The following is a 22,701-nucleotide window of genomic DNA, read 5'->3' on the forward strand; positions in this document are numbered from 1 at the left end:
TGCATAGTCTTCTTGTGGCTGAGTATAAAGCAACAAGAGTAGGCAAGCACCATCAACAATTGGATAATAGCTCAAAATACATGAAAATACCATAATGCCTGACGTGTGCAGAAGGGATCAGTATATCATATGCAACATTAAACCAGAAGGGTAAAGTAGATCCCATAAATCCACACTAGTCCAAAGTACCTCAATGCTGCAACCCAATCCAAGGCTGCACCAGGGAATCAACCAGCCGAAACCCGTATCCACCAAGGGTGCAATTACAGCCAGCAACACACAAAAAAAAGACTGGGTCTCTACCTGGATTTACAGGCCGATTGGCCAATATTCACTGCTAAGACCACAGTGCAAAAAACTTTTTGCACTGTGGTATCAGCAATAGATATTGGCCAATCAGCCTGAAAATCCAGGTAGAGACCCAGTCTTTTTTTGTTGCTGCCCATAAAACCACAGCACACAGATAATTATAGTAGCAATTGAGCTTTAATGATACACCATATAACAAGGTCATGATTAAAACACCATTAAAAACAACAATCTGAGCAAGGGATATGATAAGCGCTCCATCCTGCACTTTATCGGTCTGTCGTGGTGGTTCATTCTATTGCAGATTTGTACACTTTCTACCCCCTCCTGTTTCTTAAAGTGTACCCGAGGTGACATGTGACATGATGAGATAAACATATGTATGTACAGTGCCAAACATATTAATAACCAGGCTATTTTACTTGTTATATTTTGCTTCTTGAAAAAGTTAATTTCTAGGCATGGAAGTGACAGCTTCTGTCTTGTCGGTACCTTGTTGGGAATATAGTAAACATTACTGATAAGCAAATTACAGCCATAAAAGTTTTCCTGGCAGAATCCAACTTCTGAGGGCAGCGAGAGATAAAAGACATGAACTATTGACCTTTTTCTAACTCTGGGACACTTATTAGGCTTCCACTGAGCAGAGGCAACAAAGCATTCAATCTAGCTTGTAACTGTAAATATAAAATAAAACCATGGGCTATCAAAAGTCATTTTTAGGAGTAGAAGGATAAATACAACTGTTTATCTCATCCAGGAGCGGACTGACAACTCATGGGGCCCCCGGGCAATAGGAGATTATGGGGCCCCCATACCAGTGTTTCCCACCTTTTTATGTTATACTTTTACAGACTAAGATATAATAATTTACTGACAACAGTAAATATGTTATAATGTGATATTTTATACTGATAAAAACCCCTGCGCCACGTGTAGCGCGGCGCGCCAAAAATGGGTGTGGTCATGCAACAGAATGTGGGCGTGGTCATGGGTGGGGCAAAATATACATGACCTTAGCAGTGGTGTAAAAGGTCTGCCGGGGAAGTTTGAACTCTGCCATAGTGTTTCCCCCAAAATACATGTAATCTGACAGCATTTCACCAAAAATCCATGCAATTTGGCAGAGGTTCCTCCAAAATACAGATAATATGGCAGTCCTTCCCCCAAAATAGACGTTTTCTGGCAGCAGCGGTTCCCCCAACATACACATAATTTGGCAACGGCTCCCCAAAATATGCGTAATCTGGCAGCAGATCACCAAAAATACATGTAGCAGCAGTGGTTCCCCCAAAATACACAGAATCTGGAAGCAGCAGTTCCCCCATTATACACAAACTGGCAGCAGTTCCCCAAAAATACACATAATCTGCCATCTGTTTCTCAAAATACACTTAATCTGGCAGCAGCAGTTCCCCAAAAATAGTTAATCTGGCAGCAGTTCCCCCAAAATAGGTGCCCCCAGTATAGGTAACCAGGTCAAAAGGTATCCCTAGTGGAAGTAACCAGGTCTATAGGTTTTCCCAGTGCATGTATCCAGATCTATAGGTGTCCCCAGTATAAGTAGCCTAGTCTACAGGTGTCCCCAGAATAGATAACCAGGTCTATAGATTTCCCCATTTAAGATAGTCAGGTCTATAGATGTCCCCAGTTAAGATATCCAGGTCTATAGGTGTCCCCAGTATAGGTAGCCAGGTCTACAGGTGTCTCCAGAATAGGTAGCCAGGTCTTTAGGTGTCCCCAGTATATGTAGCCAGGTGTATAGGTGTCCCCAGTATAGCCAGGTGTATAGGTGTCCCCAGTATATACAGCCAGGTGTATAGGTGCCCCCAGTATATGTAGCTAGGTCTATAAGTGCCCCCAGTATATGTAGTCAGGTGTATAAGTGCCCCCAGTATAGCCAGGTCTATAGGTGCCCCCAGTATATGTAGCTAGGTCTATAAGTGCCCCCAGTATATGTAGTCAGGTGTATAAGTGCCCCCAGTATATGCAGCCAGGTGTATAGGTCTCCCCAGTATATGCAGCCAGGTGTATAGGTCTCCCCAGTATAGCCAGGTCTATAGGTGCCCTCAGTATATGTAGCTAGGTCTATAAGTGCCCCCAGTATATGCAGCCAGGCTTGTAGGTGTCTCCAGGAGGGGAGAAAGCCAGTGAAGGAGGGTGATGGCCATAGCAGCGGAGAAGGGGGGAAGTTCCCCCCCCCCCTTCCCTCACCTTGGGGCCCCCCTTCCTGGCTCTCCCCTCCAGAATCTGTAAAGTGTCGCACAGCTGGAAGCGGCTGACAGCGGGCGGAGACTTACCGCTGTTCAGCCACCGGAGGGAGCGCTGATCTGTGTGCCACTAGTCTGGGCTTGAGAAGCCCAGACTAGTGGCACTCAGATCAGCGCTCCCTCCGGTGGCTGTACATCGGTAAGTCTCCGCCCGCTGTCAGCCGCTGCTCACTGTGAGTCCGACACTTTACAGATTCTGGAGGGGAGAGCCAGGAAGGGGGGCCTCAAGGTGAGGGAAGGGGGGGGGGGGAACTTCCCCCCCCCCCTTTCTTCGCTGCTATGCCCATCGCCCTCCTTCACTGGCTGTCTCCCCTCCTGCTCAGGTGCTCTGGCGGTCGGCGGGCCCCCCCCCCCCCCCTCACCACGGTCCGTGCCCGAGTCCCCTAATGGTCAGTCCGCCCCTGATCTCATCATTTGATTTTCACCTCAGGTTCACTTTAAAGGATACCACAACTGACATGTGGCATAATGAGATAGACATGGGTATGTACAGTGCCCAGCACACAAATAACTATGCTGTGCTCCTTTTTTTCTTTCTCTGCCTGAAAGAGGTAAATATCAGGTATGTAAGTGGCTGACTCAGTCCTGACTCAGACAGGAAGTGACTACAGTGTGACCTTCACTGATAAGAAATTCCAACTATAAAACACTTTCCTAGAAGAAAATGGCTTCTGAGAGCAAGAAAGAGATAAAAAAGGGGGAAATTCTTATCAGTGAGGGTCACACTGTAGTCACTTCCTGTCTGAGTCAGGACTGAGTCAGCCACTTACATACCTGATATTTACCTCTTTCAGGCAGAGAAAGAAAAAAAGGAACACAGCATAGTTATTTGTGTGCTAGGCACTGTACATACCCATGTCTATCTCATTATGCCACATGTCAGTTGTGGTATCCTTTAAGGTGACACTTTGGCTTTTAATCATTGCACTTTTGGGAGGCTATTCTTATTTTCTCCTTAGCCTCAAACAAACAATTTTGTTGATGGAAGGTTTGATGGGTTAGGGCACCAAGCAGGTGGGGGATTTTGGGGGAAAAGCAGCCGTCAGGATGTAGATGGAGCTAAGTGCTGCAGAAGATCTCAGTGTTAGGGCTGGTTCAGACGGACGTTTGGAGGCGTCGCGTTCGTTGGCGTCGCGGCGGCAATGCGTTCAGGCTTTCAGCAGCGCTTGCGTTGCGTTCGGATGCGGTCGCTCCTTGAACGCCAGGGAGAATCGGGACCCAAACGCCGCGTTCGTGCAAACGCGCGTAAAAGCTTGGTACAAACACCAAGCCCCGAACGCTGGCGGTAAACGCTCCGCAAGCGTCCGTCTGCAACAGCAGATTGCCCTGCATTATTGATTAATTACTCTGATCAGGATAAATAATCAATAGTCTAGGGCACTCTGGTATTACAGCAACCAGTGCTCATGGCTACTAATGACAGGCAACTTCTGAAGCAATAAACATATCTTGCCACCTCTCCTTGCTAATGTCCCAGCTGCAGCACAGCAATTCTCTCTACTCACCCTGCTGCTGTGTGTAGAGAGCAAGGAGACACATTGCCCACTGGACAGGAAGGGGGAGGGTTGCTACATCTAGTGCAGGGAGTAGTACAGTCCCCTGCACTGCCTGCTGCTATTTTCCCGAATGTTGCCCTAACTATAAAGAAAGGTGTCAGGTGGAAGAACACAGTGACTGAGCACCACAGCAGCAGCCCTTGCCATGGCTTCACCTGGTGCTGTGAGCACCTGCAGCCTTATGGTAGGTACGCCACTGGTGACTACTTTATAGGAGGCGTCACCGGTGCCATCATCAGGAACAAACACTCTGTTAGTGTGACAAACTCAATATTGAAAGAAAAAAACTGTCACAGACTAAGATAAATAGGACTTGAGCAAATGATGAATAAAATATATGAGTTACCATCAATGAAAAAATGTGTCAAAATGACTAGTAGTTCATGAGATGCAGAATTGAAGAGGAGAGTCATGTGAATTGAGCTGCTGAAGTTCTCTATTATTATTATTTAGTATTTATATAGTGCCGACATCTTCTGCAGCGCTTTACAGAGTGTATATACGCATGTCCCTGAGGGGCTCACAATCTAATCACTAACATAGTTATGTGTCTATGCATGTAGCATAGTCTAGGGCCAATCAAGATGGAAGCCAATTAACTTATCTGTATGTATTTTGGAATGTGGGAGGAAACTGGGGTGACTGGAGGAAACCCACACAGACACAGGGAGAAGATACAAACTCCATGCTGATAGAGAACCTCAGGAGATATAATTACTGGAGCCAACCATTACTTTTCCAAAAGCACCTGCAGTACTACTGATTATTCCTATCAATTACAGTAAAATTCACAGGAAGAGGTTCATTAAAATGTTATAGCTACAAATCTGTCACCAGTTCTTGCATTATGGATAACTCTGTATAGTTATTGAATTCGTAAAATCGCACATAAAATAACAATGCAATGAGATTGCAAGGTGTCACCAACTTTAGTCTTATTAAATTAGCAGGTCATCCATCACACAACATTCCCTTTATGTGTAAAGAAAGTGCAGGACTGACCCCAATGCTGTTACACTCCACCATCTGCACCATTGCAGAGGTCAAAGCGTCATCATATAGGGGTAGAGGACCTTGCTGTGATCACTAAAACGTTCCACTCACTGCTTCTATAGGGGCTTAATAGGCCTCAGGGAAAAACCATCCTTACAAATGCACAAGGCGCTGGTGAGTACTATTGTGGAGAACAACTTCTTAAAGAACAACTGTAGTGAGAGGGATAGGGAGGCTGCCATATTAATTTCATTTTAATCAATACTAGTTGCCAGGCAATTCTGCTGATCCTCTGCCTCTAAAAATTTCAGCCATAGACCCTGAACAAGCATGCAGCAGATCAGGTGTTTCTGACATTATTGTCAGATCTGACAAGATTATCTGCATGCTTGTTTCTGCTGTTATTCAGACACAACTACAGCCAAGTAGACCAGCAGGGCTGCCAGGCAACTGGTATTGCTTAAAAGCAGGGGCATAGCAATAGCCATAGCAGCCATAGCAGCTGCTATGGGGCCCTGGAGCAGAGGAGGCCCAGTGGGTACTTAATGTATTCACATATATAACATATTTAACCTTTTTGTGTTTCTCCACCCTCTGACTTTGTCTCAGTGCCCATGAACTATGTGCAGTTTCGATTGCATGATAATTTAAATTGTCCATTTAACTCATATCCATAGGGTAGGGGCAGGTGGCATTGCTTGAGTGCCTCCATCTGATGTCCCCAGGAAAGTTTTGCTATGGGGCCCCATGATCTCGCTATGCCACTGCTTAAAGGGAACCTAAACTGAGAAGGATATGGATTTTTCCTTTTAAAATAATACCAGTTGCCCGACTCTCCTGCTGATCCTGTGTCTCTAATACTTTCAGCCACAGCCACTGAACAGGCATGCAGATCAGGTGCTCTGACAGAAGTCAGACTGGATTCCTTGCATGCTTGTTTCAGGTGTGTGATTCAGCCACTACTGCAGCCAAAGAGTTCAGCAGGACTGCCAGGCAACTGGTATTGTTTATAAGGAAACATCCATATCCCTCTCAGTTAAGGTTCCCTTTAAAAGGAAAAAAAATATGGCAGTCTCCACACACCCATCATTGCAGTTGTCCTTTAATGTTTGGTTCATTCTTTTGGCCACAGTTCAGGTTCACTTTCAATTGGTGGTGATGCTGCATATTGGGAAGTCTAACCACCATATATTGCAGCCAATGATGTGAAAAAGAGTAAAGTAATACAGCGCCCCAGCATAGTTGAATAAAAACATGACTATAATCCATCTGCAGTTCCAACATCCACCACAAGTGGCCTCTGCTTTGTCTTATTGATAAACAGGCAATCTGTGATGTGGTGGGAGAGGGGAGGGCATATCCCCAACTTTTTGAGATCAGAAAGAGGGAGACTTAAAGAGAACCCGAGGCGGACATATACGAAATTTTAATCAGACACAGAGACATGTCCTGTGTACAATGACACGCCTCTGTGTCTCTCTGGACCGGCCCCAGTCCCCCCCCCCCCCCTTCCCAATGCTCTGCTGCCCCCCCGAAAAATACCGCCAGGCTAGCAACAATCTGCTTGCTTGACGCTATCCTGCTATTTATCTAAGGCCACATCTGGAATATGGAATTCAGTTCTGGGCACCACATTACAGGAGAGATATTGCAGTTTTAGAGCAGGTGCAGAGACGAGCAACAAAATTGATACGTAGGATGGAAGGTCTCGCTTACCAAGAAAGGTTAGATAAACTGGGTTTATTTAGTCTAGAGAAAAGACGCCTTAGAGGGGATCTAATTAACATGTATAAATACATCAGAGGGCAATATAATAGCTTGGCGGATGAGCTTTTTGTCCCTAGGCCTTCTCAAAGGACTAGAGGACATGATCTGCGCATGGAGGAAAAACGTTTTAGCCATTTATTTAGGAAAGGGTTCTTTACAGTAAGAGTGATTAAGATGTGGAATGCATTGCCACAGGGAGTCGTTATGGCAAACTCTATACCTGCATTTTGAGGGGGCTTAGATGCTTTCCTTGCGTTGAAAGACATCCATGGCTACAATTACTAGGTAATGCCTAATGATGTTGATCCAGGGATTATATAGGATTGCCATCTGGAGTCAGGAAGGAATTTTTCCCTTTTGGGGCTAATTAGACCATGCCTTGTGGGGTTTTTTTCGCCTTCCTCTGGATCAACAGGGATATGTGAGGAAGCAGGCTGGAGTTGTACTTTGTACTGGTTGAACTCGATGGACGTATGTCTTTTTTCAACCAAAAGAACTATGTAACTATGTAACCATCTAGTGCTTGATAGCGTGGTTTCCCCCCGCCTCTCTCCACCTCTGCTTGCTTCCTCCAATTGGAAGCTAAGCCGAGACCCAGGAAGCGGGGGGATCCACGCTATGGAGCACAAGATGGTTGACATGCTTAGATAAATAGCAGGTTAGCATCAAGCATGCAGATTGTCGCTAGCCTAGCAGTATTTTTCAGGGGGAGGGGGACTGGGGTCAGTCCAGGGCGACACAGAGGCATGTCACTGTACACAGGACATGCCTCTGTGTCTGATTAAGATTTCATATGTCCGCCTCGGGTTCTTTTTAAGCCACACTCCGGCCACAACCCTAATCACTCCCACACAACTCTAGTCACACATACTATAAAGATTTCAGAAGAAAAATATGTTTTATAAGTCAAACCACACTGGTCCTTTATATCCTGTTTTATTTTCCTTCATATTAACATTTGAAAATAAGAAAAATAAAAATCTAAAGAATAGGAATAAAGTTTAGAGTCATTTAAACACATTTTTCAGTAGATGAAATTCATATATTTACTAGGGATGATGAATGAGATGCAAATTGTTCTTAAATTATGCAAATTTTTATGCAAATGTATGCAGTTTGAAAATGAAATGGACCAATAAAGTTAAACCCAGGTTTAAAGTGACACCGAACAGTGCAGAAACTATGGAAAGATGCATATCATTTTAAAGCTCTCTTTCTCCTCTTTCCAATGATATATAAACCGCCACCCTGCACCTTTTAGTTTTCGCTATTTTCGCAATTGAAATTGCCACGGCTGCGATTTCGATCACGAAAATAGAGAAAACTAAAAGGCGTAGGGTGACGATTTAGGTGTCGCCAGAAAGAGGAGAAAGAGCTTTAAAATGATATCCATCTTTCCATAGTTACATTGTATTACACAAGGGCGACTTTTTCTCAAAGTCAGCAGCTCCATTCAGCAGAAAAAGTCGCCCTGTGTAATACAATGTAACTTTGGAAAGATGGATATCATTTTAAAGCTTTCTTTCTCCTGTTTCTGGCGACACCTAAATCGCGGCCCTACACCTTATAGTTTTCTCTATTTTCGCAATCGAAAATCGCGGCCGTGGCAATTTCAATCGCGAAAATAGCGAAAACTAAAAGGAGTAGGGTGGCGGTTTATATATAATTGGAAAGAGGAGAAAGAGAGCTTTAAAATGATATGCATCTTTCCATAGTTTCTGCACTGCTCGATGTCCCTTTAAATTGATTGGCCCTTTTTGAAACTGCATAAATTTGCATAAAAATGTGTATACATTTGCAACAACTCAGAACAATTTGAATATCTGTGATAATCCCTAATATTCACATAGATTTTGTTATAGATTTGTTTTATTTAGTCAGAGTTTCTATACACAAATTAAGATGTATTTTATAAGTTGTAGTAGATTGTAACTCACTACTGGATATATATACATTATGGTGACAGGAGGACCTGATAAGACAGCTGGTTCTCCAACGTGACACTGGGAAAGCTGAGTAGTGGTCTTTTGTTTTGGTAATGCTCTGTATTCTGTATTTTTAGCTGTCACGTAAGCTCTGGCAATGAATTGTACAAAGCTGTGACAGTGTTCTATGACTTTAGTAAAAGCACTATTAGACACTCGTGTGTGTGTGTGTGTGTGTGTGTGTGTGTGTGTGTCTCTCTGTGTTCTTACTCCAGGCCTGTACAAATATGATATATGTACTAAAAGCAGTTCTTTGCATGTAACGGGATAGACTCTTTACAGATTTGTACATGAGTTCTGAAAGAGGAACAAACGAGGAAGAAAAAGGAGCAGAGAGATTTGGTTCCCAAAGAGGGGCAGTTGGGCGCTTTGGGTTGGGAGCTATGCAGTGGCGTACCTAGGGCATTTGGCACCCGGTGCTGGGTATTAAAAGACACCCCCCCTAAAAAAAATGGGCGTGACCACAACCTGCGGCGTGCTTCGTGGCAAAAATTGGCGTGGTCATGACCGGATGAGGGCGGAGCTAACTGTAATTTAAAGTATTAGCTAGTATAGTTGCCCCAGTATAGCTAGTAGTTTCCCCCAGAATAGCTGCCCCCAGTGAAGCTAGTATAGTTGCCCCCAATGAAGTTAGTATAGTTACCCCCAGTATAGCTAGTTTAGTTGCCCCCAGTATAGCTAGTATAGTTGCCCCAGTATAGCTGGTATAGTTGCCCCCAGTATAGCTGGTATAGTTGCCCCCAGTATAGCTGGTATAGTTGCCCCCAGTATAGATAGTATAGCTGCCCCCAGTATAGCTAGTATAGCTGCCCCAGTATAGTTGCCTCCAGTATAGCTGCCCCCAGTATATCTAGTATAGCTGCCCCCAGTATAGCTGGTATAGTTGCCCCCAGTATAGCTGGTATAGTTGCCCCCAGTATAGCTGGTATAGTTGCCCCCAGTATAGCTGGTATAGTTGCCCCCAGTATAGCTGGTATAGTTGCCCCCAGTATAGCTAGTAGAGCTGCCCCCAGTATAGCTAGTAGAGATGCCCCCAGTATAGCTGCCCCCCAGTATAGCTAGTTTAGTTGCCCCCAGTATAGCTAGTAGAGCTGCCCCCAGTATAGCTAGTAGAGCTGCCCCCAGTATAGCTGCCCCCCTGTATAGCTAGTTTAGTTGTCCCCAGTATAGCTAGTATAGCTGCCCCAGTATAGCTGCCCCCAATATAGCTGGTATAGTTGCCCCCAGTATAGCTGGTATAGTTGCCCCCAGTATAGTTGCCCCCAGTATAGCTGGTATAGTTGCCCCCAGTATAGCTGGTATAGTTGCCCCCAGTATAGCTGGTATAGTTGCCCCCAGTATAGCTGGTATAGTATAGTTGCCCCCAGTATAGATGCCCCCAGTATAGCTAGTATAGTTGCCCCCAGTATAGCTAGTATAGTTGCCCCCAGTATAGCTGCCCCTAATATAGCTGGTATAGTTGCCCCCAGTATAGATGTCCCTGGAGGGGGGAAGCCGCGCTAGAAGGAGGGGCAGTGGGGGCAGCGGTGGGGAGGGGGGAAATATCCCCCCCTCCCTCACCTGGGACCCCTCCTTCTGCCTCTCTCCCACTCCATTCAGCGGTGGCAAGTGCGGGCTCGGCGGCGGGGACGAGGAGACATGCGCAGAATCACTCACCACTTCCACGTTCCAAGCGCCAGCAGCGTCATGGCATCACAGATCTCCGCCTTCAATGAAGGCGGAGATCTGTGACGACATGACGCTGCCGGCGCTTGGAACGCGGAAGTGGTGAGTAATTCTCCGCACGTCTCCCCGCCGCCGAGCCCGCACTTGCCACCGCTGAATGGAGGGGGAGAGAGGCAGAAGGAGGGGTCCCAGGTGAGGGAGGGGGGGGATATTTCCCCCCTCCCCACTGCCCCTCTTTCTAGCGCTGTTTCCCGCTCCTGCTCTGTGCTGTGGGGGGTCGTGGCGACACCTCCCTGGGTGTCTGTCACCCGGTGCGCCCCGCCCCCCTGCGCACTACAGTAGGAACGCCACTGAAGCTATGGGTTGGCTAAACTTTTATTAGAAGAAGTCAAGCTAATTCTGAGCACATACTGCACTAAGCAGAGCCCTTTTCCTGAGCTGAAATATTTGGCAAGTAAGGCTCAATAAATGTATGTGATGGATCATTAGTTTCCTGTAGATTGTGACACAACCCTAAGTTTATGAGGTAAACAAGGGAAGGTTATCTGGGCCTGCATTAGGCTACTTTCACATTAGGACGTTGCGGTTTGATGCGACATTACAGTCGCACCGCAAAATAACAACGCAACGTGGCCAAAAAGTTGCAACGCAGCGTTACCAGTGCATACAGAAAATACAGGCAATGAAGAGTATGCTGCCAAGTCTTACTGAGCATGTGCAAACAGTCTAACACAGCTAAAAACGTGTATAACGCACAGCATGCAGCACTTTAATTTAATGTGCAGCGTTAGACACCAACACAACGTGTGCACTGTGAACAGGCCATTGATTTTTCATTGCTGTGAGTTATTCTGCTTACGTGTTGGTTTAACGTGCAACCTTAACATCGCACTCTGAAAGATCCCTTAATGTGCCTGACTTAAAGGACAACTGAAGTGAGAGGAATATGGAGCCTGCCATATTTGTTTCCTTTTAAGCAATACCAGTTGCCTGGCAGCCCTGCTGATCTATTTGGCTGCAGTAGTGTCTAATTCACACCAGAAACAAGCATGCAGCTAATCTTGTCAGATCTGACAATAATGTCAGAATAATCTGCTGCACGCTTGTTTAGGGGCTATGGATAAAAGTAAAAGGAAATAAATATGGAAGCCTCCATATCCCTCTCACTACAGTTGTCCTTTAAGGTGCCCACATCACTCGTTATTGCACTACATGACTGCCTGATCTATCTTTCGATCAAAATTGATGACCAACAAACCTGACAGGGCCCTGGCCGATGTCTCCCAAATGTATAAAGTGTCCCCCCGTGTGCAAAATTTGATAGTCTCCCCTCTCTGCCCCCACTTTCACACTGCATGCAAAGAAGTCCTGTCAAGTTAGTCAGGGCCAGTTCTAGCTCCAATGGGGCCCCAGGGCAAAAGTAACTTGGGGCCCCCTGACCTCTACTGATGGGATACCGCCCCCTCTAATAGTATAGGTAGCTAGATGTGCCCCCCAGGATTAGGTAGCCTCCCCAGTATAGATGAGATGGCAAGATGTGCCCCCCCCCCCCCAAGACTAGGTACCCTTCCCCCTTCAGTATAGATTGCTAGATGTGCCGCCCCAGGATTAGGTATCCCCTCCCAGTATAGATAGTTAGATGTGCTCCCCATGATCCCATGATTAGATAGCACTCCTCCCTCCCGATGTAGATAGCTACTGCCCCCCACCAGGCTTAGGTTGGCTCTCTCCCCTCCCCATATGCAGAGCGGTGAGCAGTGCAACAGTAGGGCTTAGGGTACAACTCACCTGTCAGTGTCACCAGGAAGTTCAGAAAGTCTTCTCCACTTCGGACAATCACAGCATCTCCTCTCTGATTCCTCCAGCGGTGCAGTACTGAGAGGCGCAACCAGAGGGAAGCAGAGAGGAGATGATGTGACTGTATGAAGTGAAGAAGACTTTCTGAACTTCCCGGCGATGCTGACTAGTAAGTTGCGCTGCAAACTGCTCAGAATATGAGGAAAGGCACTCGGGGGACACTCAGGGGCCCCTGAAACCTTCTTCTGCCTAGCACTGCTGCCTCACCTCCACCATCTGCAACACACATGATGCAGGACCCAGCGGCCAGCTAAATCACATTTTTAATAGAAGATCCTTGGGGGGCCCCTATGGACTCTGGGGCCTGGGGGCAATTGCCCCCCTTGCCTTAATGGTAGTGCCGGCCCTGAAGTTAGTTAATAACTTAAACATTTTTTTAAAAATCAACAAAGCATTAACAAACACCCAATAAAAATGTCTGAAAGCCAATGTTTTTTACGGACCTCCTATACATTCAGGGGAGTAACTAGACTTCATAAAGCCCTCTGCAAAAAAAATTATAGCATGGGGCCCCCTTGTTCCCCGAACCCCAAGGGGGTCACATGCCGAACCCCAAGGGGGTCACATGGTTGGGAGTCGACAAATGGCAGCAGAGAGTATTCTGCTGTGAAGCAGCGTGTGGAAAAAGGAAAATATTACACATCCTCCCGCTACTCACTGCTCTGCATGGAGGGAGGAGGAAGTAGCGGGGATGGTTTTTGTGAGAAAACAGGGAGTTGTTTTTTTTTTGTCAATTGGCTGCGCCTGTGTTTGGGAAGAGGGAGGAGAAAGGGCCCCCAAAGTCTCCGGGCCCCCCTGCGATAGCAGGCGTCACAGGGGTGATTGTTACGCCCATGTATACATTTAGAACATGATATACACACACCAAAATGTACACAGTGTGAAAGGGGCCTTGATGTTTTTAGAGAAGAACTACGATATGTTTAACCAGTGGGAACTCACCTTTCTGTCCTCTTCTTCTTACGTTTTGATTTTTTTGATACCAGAGTCCATTCAGATTTGACCTGAGCAGAGAAAATAGAACACTTTTATCACCATTCTTTAATATTTATTACAGCCTGTAAGGCAGAATCTAGCTAGCAACTAACATGCATTTGTCAAAAAAGAATAATTTTATATAATCTTTACTTGAAATCTTAAAGAACACCCGAGGCAAAAATAAACTAATGAAATAAATGATTACATCTATCTTCCTTCTCCTAAAAATGACTTTTTAAGATATTCCACAACTTTATTTTATGTTTAAATCTACTTTTTAAGTTTTAACTGTTTTATTGTTTCTGCTCAATGCCACATTCATTCAAGTATGCCAGAGCTAAAATCTATGAACTATTCACCCATTGTATCTCTTTCCTGCTCTTAGAAGCAATTTTCTGCCAGGAAAGTGCTTTATAGTTTTTTCGTTGGAATTTCTTATCAGTGAGGGTCACACCGTAGTCACTTCCTGTCAGTAGTGAGTCAGGACTGAGTCAACTATTTACATACCTGATACTTAACTCTTTCAGGCAGAGAAAGAAAAAAAGGAACACAGCATAGTTATTTGTGTGCCAGGCACTGTGCATACCCATGTATCTCATCATGTCATATGTCACCTCGGGTATCCTTTAAAGGAAACATCAATAAAAATGTGCTGCCCCATGATATACTTCCCTGGAGCTTCCTCCAGCCCTTTGCAGCCGACATGTCCCTCGCAGCATCTCCACTTGCAGCCGCTGGCCCGGTGTCCCCGCCGGTGCAGAGGCCGACCTCCTCTAATTCACCTCTGCCGCTTTCAATCAAGTCCATGTTGTCCGCAGTGTACTGCACAGTCGCAGTAGTTCTGCGCCTGAGCAGTACGCTGCAGACAACATGGACTTGATTGACAGTGGGGCTCGTGTAGGCGCAGTAGTGGACGACCTCGAGGTCGGCCTCTGCACCGGTGGGGACCCCAGGCCGGCGGCTGCGAGCAGAGATGCTGTGAGGGACAGGTCGGCTGCAAGGGGCTGGAGGATGTCCAGGTAAGTATATCATGGGGCAGCACATTTTGATTCATGTTTCCTTTAAGACGGCAGCCAGAATTATCCACTCCTCCCATCGCTCCACCAGGGCGGCTCCCCTCCGTGAATCCCTCCACTGGCTTCCTATCCAGTCCAGAATCAGATTCAAGATATTGTGTCTGACCTACAAATCTGTCCACAAAACCTGTCCAACCTACATTTCTGATCTTACTCAGAGATACACACCAAGCCGCTCACTCCGCTCTTCCAATGAACTTCGCCTGACCGTCCCCCGCATCACCCAGTCCCATGCACGCCTCCAAGACTTCTCAAGAGCCTCTCCAACACTATGGAACTCCCTACCTCCACCCATTAGGGCAGTTCCCTCCTTCAACACCTTCAAGAAGGCCCTCAAAACTCACCTTTTCACTCTGGCCTACCACCCCTCACAATTGCTCTAAAGCCACAGCTGAACTCTGGTCCCCTACCTCTCGTGTCCCTACCTCTCCCTCTAGATTGTAAGCCTTTGGGCAGGGTCCTCCTCCTTTTGTGTCCTACCTGATCATGCACCTCCATTACTGTGAACCCATGCTATGCATTTGAGTGAACCTAACTTGCCTAATCTCCATGCTCCCCTCCAGTGACTGACTAAACATTACCTTGTACTCATACTGTGCTGTGTGATCTGATCTTTATTGTATTCCTGTATTGTCATATTGCTGTATGTCACCCATAAATATTGTCTGTAACCAAAATTAACGTTCAGCGCTGCATAATATGTTGGTGCTTTATAAATACAATAAATAATAATAATAATAAGACTGTAAAAAGTAAAGCATTAATATTATACATAGGACTTCCTCCTGCCCCATTCAGGCCTTGGAATCCCTCACCGTCTTCCCGGGGCACCTCTATCATCCGCTGGCCATCCCAGTATATCCTCCAGTCGCTACATACTTCCCATGCGCAGCCCGGCACACGCCCCATTGTGCTTCACTCTGGAGTGTTCGACTTATGAGCAGTACTACTGTGCAGACGCAGAATGCTCCCGGTGAAGGGAGCACAATGGGTGCGTACATGGCCTGGGGCACACATTGCTGGGCGCTGCATTTGGCCAGGCTGCGCATGGGCAGATTGCAGCGCCTTACCGGGACGGGGAGTGGAGGATTAAGGCGGCCCGGGGGGGGGGGGGGGGCAGCAAGGGAGCCTACGGCCTGAAGAGGCTGAAGGAAGTCCCGGTATGTATAAATGCTTTCTATTTTTAGTCTCAGGTACACTTTAAAGAAATCATTAGCATCTCCACTTCCACCCAAAGGTTCCTGGCATAGGGTACATGCTAATGGACAAGTTGGGCGAAAATTCTCCTTGATGATGATTGGGTATTTGACTACTATCTTGTACATGCACAGGGAAAGAAGATCAAAAACAGGGCCAAGTCTGGATATTTTGTACTACCGTATCTCCTGGGATAACACAGCAGAAGTTGCAACAGGTAGCCTTACTCATCACGAGCTAATCATGAGTAACCACGGTGGTTACTCGTGATTGTAATTGCTGCAGCTGAGCGGCTGTATGCGGTGGAGATAATTACCCATAATCCCGCAGTCCGCCCTGCGTTTCAAAGAGCTAGCAAGCGACCTATTTGTCGCGTTGCAAGCCTCGCTATGCCGCACTTCCTCCTTCAAGCCAGAAGGAGGAAATGCGCTACAACGAGGCTTGCAACGCGACCAATAGATTGCTTGCAAGCTCTTTGAAACGCAGGGTAGACGGTAGCATTATGGGTAATTAACCCAGCCACATACAGCCGCTCAGCTGCGGCACTTACAATCACGAGTAACCACCGTGGTTACTCGTGATTAGCTTGTGCTGACCAAGTCTAGCAACAGGTACTGTTTCTATGGGAAACAGAGGAGGAACGACAGTGATGGGTACAATGGGGAGCGGCTTCCTCTGGGAGGGGTTAGGAGGAGAACAACGAGGAGAACAACGTGCTTGGTGTCACTGTCATTTAAAGATACAGCATTTTGGAATGGGAACTGAATAAGTGCCAAAGAGTGTCTGAATACCTGATTTGCTCAATTGGCCCAGAAGAAAAACGGTACTTATCCGTTAGCTGGGCGCATCCGGCAGGTTGCGCTAATTACTATTCCCCCTCCAGGCCGACATGGATAGTAGGGAAAGATGTAACTCTGGTGGAGTTTTGTCGCCACCTAGAGGATGCGCCCGGCTAACGGATAAGTACCAGAAAAACTAAGGCTTCCTACACTTGGAAGGATGAAGGTGTTGACAATAATACAATATTGTATACAATGCAATACAATATTGCAATAAGCAAGGGGGGTTAGGATTAGGTTAGGGAGTGAACTAGCAGCCAAGCACTGTGATTACAGCGCAGGAGATTTGGGCGCAACCCGGCGCCACCATAGACCCCCACCATAGGCCCCACGTCCACCACCACTGCGGCCCAGCAAAGGTGCCCCCTGGCCCCACTGTGTCTGCACCCTCATTACCAGCCGTGCCGACTTGAAATCAGGAGCGCTACTCCTTGGGCAACCTGGTCCGAGTGAACTCTGCTGTCAGCCTCCATCATGATGCCCCTTAGCTTTATCAGCCTTCTCTCTATTTTCGTGGACAATCGGTAGTACCTGTCTTGTTGGGAGCGTGTCGCTGTGTAGCGTTCAGTGCCGAAAATGGCAGCGCTCATATCAGCTATCAGGCTGCTCCTCCAGTCCCACTCTTTTCTGTTCCTGCTATCAGTGTATGCTTTGCTATGCTTGTATAAGTTAACTGTACGTGTATGCTGTAATGCTCTCTGTTTTGCTTTTTATTTTTGCTTTTTATTGTTTATATGTATGTACCATGCTTAACTGTATGCGATGCTGCACTCTGCTTAATTGTATGCACAAGCTGTAATGCTCTATGTATGCTTGTCCCCTGGCTATGTATGTACCATGCTTATCCGTATGCTGTTTCTTGTTTTTTTCATCGACGACCCTGTATGCGCCAAAACCAATTCCAGGTACAATCCACCGTTGTACTTGGCGATAATAAATTCTGATTCTGAATTACGGCTATAGCAGCGCACAGAGAGTAACTTCGGCGCTGTCAGAAGACGGAGCTGAAGTTGCTTTTAAAACACTATTTAATTCGGCTTCCAGCAATAGCTGGATGCCAAATTACATTATTCCCCACTATCCACGTGGATTTAACGCAACCGGGAACTTGTGCAGCAGCAGGATAAGCAATATACTGGCTGTATCCTGCGCAGAAGTCTCCTCACTTCATATGTACGCCTAACAGCAACCTTTCATAAAATAGTTTCAATTGAGTACATTTTATATCATAAGCACTTACGTTGGTTGGAGAAGTAGGACCATATGTAGAGAGAATTCCATCAGGAGGGGGTGCCTGAGACAAAATATGGTTATAGTTAAACCTTAAAGGACAACTGAAGTAAGAAGAACATGGAGGCTGACTGGTTGCCTGGCAGCCTTGCTGATCTATTTGGCTGCAGTATGTCTGAGTAACACCAGTAACAAGCATGCAGCTAATCTTGTCAGATCTGACACTAATGTCAGAAATACCTCATATGATGCATGCTTGTTCAGGGCCTATGACTAAAAGTATTAGAGGCAGAGGATTACCAGGACAGCCAGGCAACTGGTATTTCTTAAAAGGAAACAAATATGGCAGCCTCCATATCCCTCTCGCTTCAGTTGTCCTTTAAAGCAAACCTGCGGGTTATTTTAGGACATAAATCAGATACTTATCTCAGTCCTTACCTCAGGCTTCTCCTGTCCTCCTCCACCAGATCTTTCCAACGCTGGGACCTCTGAAGCTTGCATACGAGAACGAATGTGGCCACGCTGCGCAAGAAAGTACATAAACTGAATATATATATATATATATATATATATATATACACATACATACAGTACAGAACAAAAGTTTGGGCACACCTTCTCATTCAAAGAGTTTTCTTTATTTGCATGACTATAAACATTGTAGATTCACACTGAAGGGATCCAAACTATGAATTAACACATGTGGAAGTATAGTACATAACCAAAAAGTGGGAAACAACTGAAAATATGTCATATTCTAGGTTCTTCAAAGTAGCCACCTTTTGCTTTGATTACTGCTTTGCACACTATTGGCATTCTCTTGATGAGCTTCAAGAGGTAGTCACCTGAAATGGTTTTCACTCCACAGGTGTGCCCTGTCAGGTGTTACGCTTGGTGGTATATCCTCCACGGTCAGCACACAATGCGGATTCTGACGTAAAGGAGGTACACACGCTAGCACAAGGAACCAGGATATCCCCAGTTTAGTGGAGGAGAGGACTGACTCCAACAGGAGATGTGGCGCACAGAGCAGGCGTAGATCCGAACAGCCACAAACAAATACAGGATATAAACAGTTCGTGTACGTATATATCAGCGACACTGATGTATTAACGTAACACGAATACAAGGAAAATAACAAACACTCTAGTATGCGTATATATTGGTGATGAACCGATATATGATGCAAGACTAGCAAAGTAGCAAATACTGATAACAAGAGCTAATCTGGAAGGACTCACTGACCCCTTCGCAGGAGTCAGTGCAGTCCACACGGACAGAGTAACAGACTGAATCTGAGACTATGATAGCCTATGGAGCACTGCAGGAAGCAGTCCTTTATACTGAGGTAATCCAATGGGAGCAGACATGCAGATTCCCACACAGGTGAATGGTAATCAATCACAGGCTGACAGCAGGAAAGAGCAGACAATGATATGCAGCCTGCAAGAAAGGGATTGCAGCTCCATTGCAACAGACAATGTTTGTTTTCACAAAAGCATAATAACCTGTCATTAACTTCAGAGCGACTGCAGATGGAATCAACGCTCAGTGTAAGCGCATGCAAAACTATGCGAGCAAATGCACGCAAAGACATCAAAAACTGCTTGTCTTCAGTAAAACTGCAGCCAGCAGTACAAGTTGCAAAAGTGATCATAACATCAGGTTTAATAAGTGGGATTTCTTGCCTTATAAAGGGGGCTGGGACCATCAGTTGTGTTGTGGAGAAGTCAGGTGGATACACAACTGATAGTCCTACTGAATAGGCTGTTAGAATTTGTATTACGGCAAGAAAAAAGCAGCTAAGTAAAGAAAAATGAGTGGCCATCATTACTTTAAGAATTGAAGGTCAGTCAGTCCGAAAAATTGGGAAAACTTTGAAAGTGTCCCCAAGTGCAGTCCCAAAAACCATCAAATGCTACAAAGAAACTGGCTCACATGCGGACCGCCCCAGGAAAGGAAGACCAAGAGTCACCTCAGCTGCGGAGGATAAGTTAATCCGAGTCACCAGCCTCAGAAATCACAGGTTAACAGCAGCTCAGATTAGAGACCAGGTCAATGCCACATAGAGTTCTAGCAGCAGACACATCTCTAGAACTACTGTTAAGAGGAGACTGTGTGAATCAGGCCTTCATGGTAGAATATCTGCTAGGAAACCACTGCTAAGGGACAGACAACAAGCAGAAGAGACTTGCTTGAGCTAAAGAACACAAGGAATGGACATTAGACCAGTGGAAATCTGTGCTTTGGTCTGATGAGTCCAAATTTGAGATTTTTGGTTCCAACCACCGACGCAGAAAAGGTAACCAAATGGTCTCTACATGCCTGGTTCCCACCGTGAAGCATGGAGGAGGAGGTGTGATGGTGTGGGGGTGCTTTGCTGGTGACACTGTTGGGGATTTATTCAAAATTGAAGGCATACTGAACCAGCATGGCTACCATAGGATCTTGCAGCGGCATGCTATTCCATCCGGTTTGCGTTTAGTTGGACCATCATTTATTTTTCAACAGGACAATGACCCCAAACACACCTCCAGGCTGTGTAAGGGCTATTTGACCAGGAAGGAGAGTGATGGGGTGCTGCGCCAGATGACCTGGCCGCCACAGTCACCAGACCTGAACCCAATCGAGATGGTTTGGGGTGAGCTGGACCACAGAGTGAAGGCAAAAGAGCCAACAAGTGCTAAGCATCTCTGGGAACTCCTTCAAGACTGTTGTAAAAGCATTTCAGGTGACTACCTCTTGAAGCTCATCAAGAGAATGCCAAGAGTGTGCAAAGCAGTAATCAAAGCAAAAGGTGGCTACTTTGAAGAACCTAGAATATGACATATTTTCAGTTGTTTCACACTTTTTGGTTATGTACTATACTTCCACATGTGTTAATTCATAGTTTGGATGCCTTCAGTGTGAATCTACAATGTTCATAGTCATGAAAATAAAGAAAACTCTTTGAATGAGATAGTGTGTCCAAACTTTTGGTCTGTACTGTATATACACAAAGAATGTGTGAAAGCAAGTATCAAGTGGGAAGTCTCGAAGTTGTCAATATAGCAACCATGGCTATCATGGGGAAAAGCGTGTTATCAGGCATTGAAAAAAACATGATCATCATCAACCAGGCCAAGACCAACTTCTCAACAAACAGACAATGATTGTTCACAGTCTATAACACACCTTCATTAATTCATCAACAGTGGATAGTCTAAAGTGTACATGGGGATTATTGGAGACCAAACACCTCATTTATGGGTGGCGGAAATACAAAGACGGATCCAGGGCCTCTCACTGATGGGCATAACATCTGTTTTGGGTTTCTTGATGCTCGTTTAATCATTGAAAGACCCGAAGCCACTGCTGTACCCATTAGTGAGAGTCTCTGTACCCACCCCTGAATGTCCTTCACCAGTGAATGGTATGTTTGGACTCCAATAATCCACCTGGGGGTACAGTGATTAAATCATGGTGTGTTATAGGCTGTGCCTGATCACTGTCTATCTGTTAAAGATTGCCGTCTTTGTTTGTAAAATTGTAAACACGTCTTGGTGGCCATGTCAAACAGCCCGTGGAACCCTTACACAAGGTGAGACCTTCACAGGAACAAGCTGCAATACTGCAGCAGCCACTGAGTGGTACTCTCCAGGTTTACCTAGGCCTATTGGCGTGTAAGCATCTACACACATGTGCGCCCTCGTGTACACTCACTCAAGTCATGTGTAATAGGCGTGAACATCAAACTAAGAACCTTTTGCATAGAACCTTATTTGGACACACTGGAACACCCATGGACACCAATGTGCAACCTCCGCCGGACCATGACACCTTGTGGCTGCAGAGTTACGGTCTAGAAAATGTTATCTTGATAAACGTTGGGTTCCTTGATACTTATGGAAGGCACTGTAGGTATCTCTCCATTGTTGACATATTTGATGATTGGATTCAACACCACACACCAGTTCCAGATGACACCACACAAGGTTCCAGATGCCTGTTGCAACCATCCAGCATCTTGATGAGTCAGTCTCATGGCATCTGGCTGCCCTCTGTACAGCAGTTATTCTAGATATTACTAGGTGGTCATAATAATGCAACTCGGCTGTGTATATCCCACGAAGCGGACACATTCATAGACTTATACATTTTGTCTCCCAGGACATCTTTCATGTATTGCCACAACCACCCCCACGTTCTATTGCCTACTGTGAGCAGAAGCCTCACTACATGAACCAACCTCCCTCACATACCATGTGCAGTCCAATCGTCTGTGTACAATCCCTTCTGTGTGCGGCCCCAGCTCATTCAGCTCCCCTCTTTCTTGTCCAGTTTTACTTTGAAATTGTCATTTTCCACTTGTAGAAGACTTCCTATTCCATGTCCAACCTCCTTCCCTGAACAGCCCTATCAGGGCCAGATTTGTACCTTTAACTGCCCAAGGCCACAACCACCAGCCTCCCCATGGCCAACAGCAGCCCCTCCCCACATACTTACAAACACTTTTACTGGTCCCCGAAATCAATGTATTTAAAGGTGGCCACTAACCATTCGCGAACGATCGTTTACAAATTTATTATTCGTATGAACGATGGTAAATAATTGTTTGGGACCACTAATGGACAAAAATCTCCTAATCAATGCAATCAGATGAATGAAATTGATCCAATTTTCAGATCGATCGTGTTAAGCTGATCGGATTAGGTTAGGAGATTTTTGTCCATTAGTGGACCCAATGGATCATTTACGATCATTTGTAAACAATCATTCAGCCAGTTGTATCATTAATGGCCACCTTAAGACCTTGGTTGCGTGATTTTTACATTACACAGTATACACACTTTGTATACATCCTTGTCTCTCTCCTCTCCTGCCCTGCTACAGCCCCAGGCCTCTGGTCAGTCTGTCACCAGGCGGTGGGAACGGTGTTTCGACTTTTCTTCAGGGAGGTCACTGCCTCTGCGCCCTGGAGTTTCTCTGACCTATCTGTC

General features: G+C 45.8%; 1 protein-coding gene across 6 annotated transcripts in view; it reads right to left on the reverse strand.

The window, feature by feature from the left end:
• Positions 1-22,701, reverse strand: part of LOC137545556 (protein mono-ADP-ribosyltransferase PARP4-like) — a 168,535-nt gene that overhangs the window by 27,296 nt on the left and 118,538 nt on the right. For 5 of the 6 annotated variants that reach the window (XR_011026055.1, XR_011026054.1, XM_068266921.1 and 2 more), the window contains exons 35-37: positions 18,161-18,244; positions 17,733-17,786; positions 13,345-13,406 (exon numbers count right to left, since the gene is read on the reverse strand). Coding sequence is in view for 4 of the 6 variants with exons in the window: in XM_068266921.1 (XP_068123022.1) it covers positions 13,345-13,406; positions 17,733-17,786; positions 18,161-18,244 (200 nt within the window). In the remaining 2 variants the exon portion in view is untranslated. The remainder of the gene's footprint in view (positions 1-13,344; positions 13,407-17,732; positions 17,787-18,160; positions 18,245-22,701) is intronic. The other variant, XM_068266922.1, reaches the window with a different exon arrangement.

This window comes from Hyperolius riggenbachi, chromosome 2 (assembly GCF_040937935.1).
Source record: "Hyperolius riggenbachi isolate aHypRig1 chromosome 2, aHypRig1.pri, whole genome shotgun sequence".
NCBI classification, from domain to species: Eukaryota; Metazoa; Chordata; class Amphibia; order Anura; family Hyperoliidae; genus Hyperolius; species Hyperolius riggenbachi.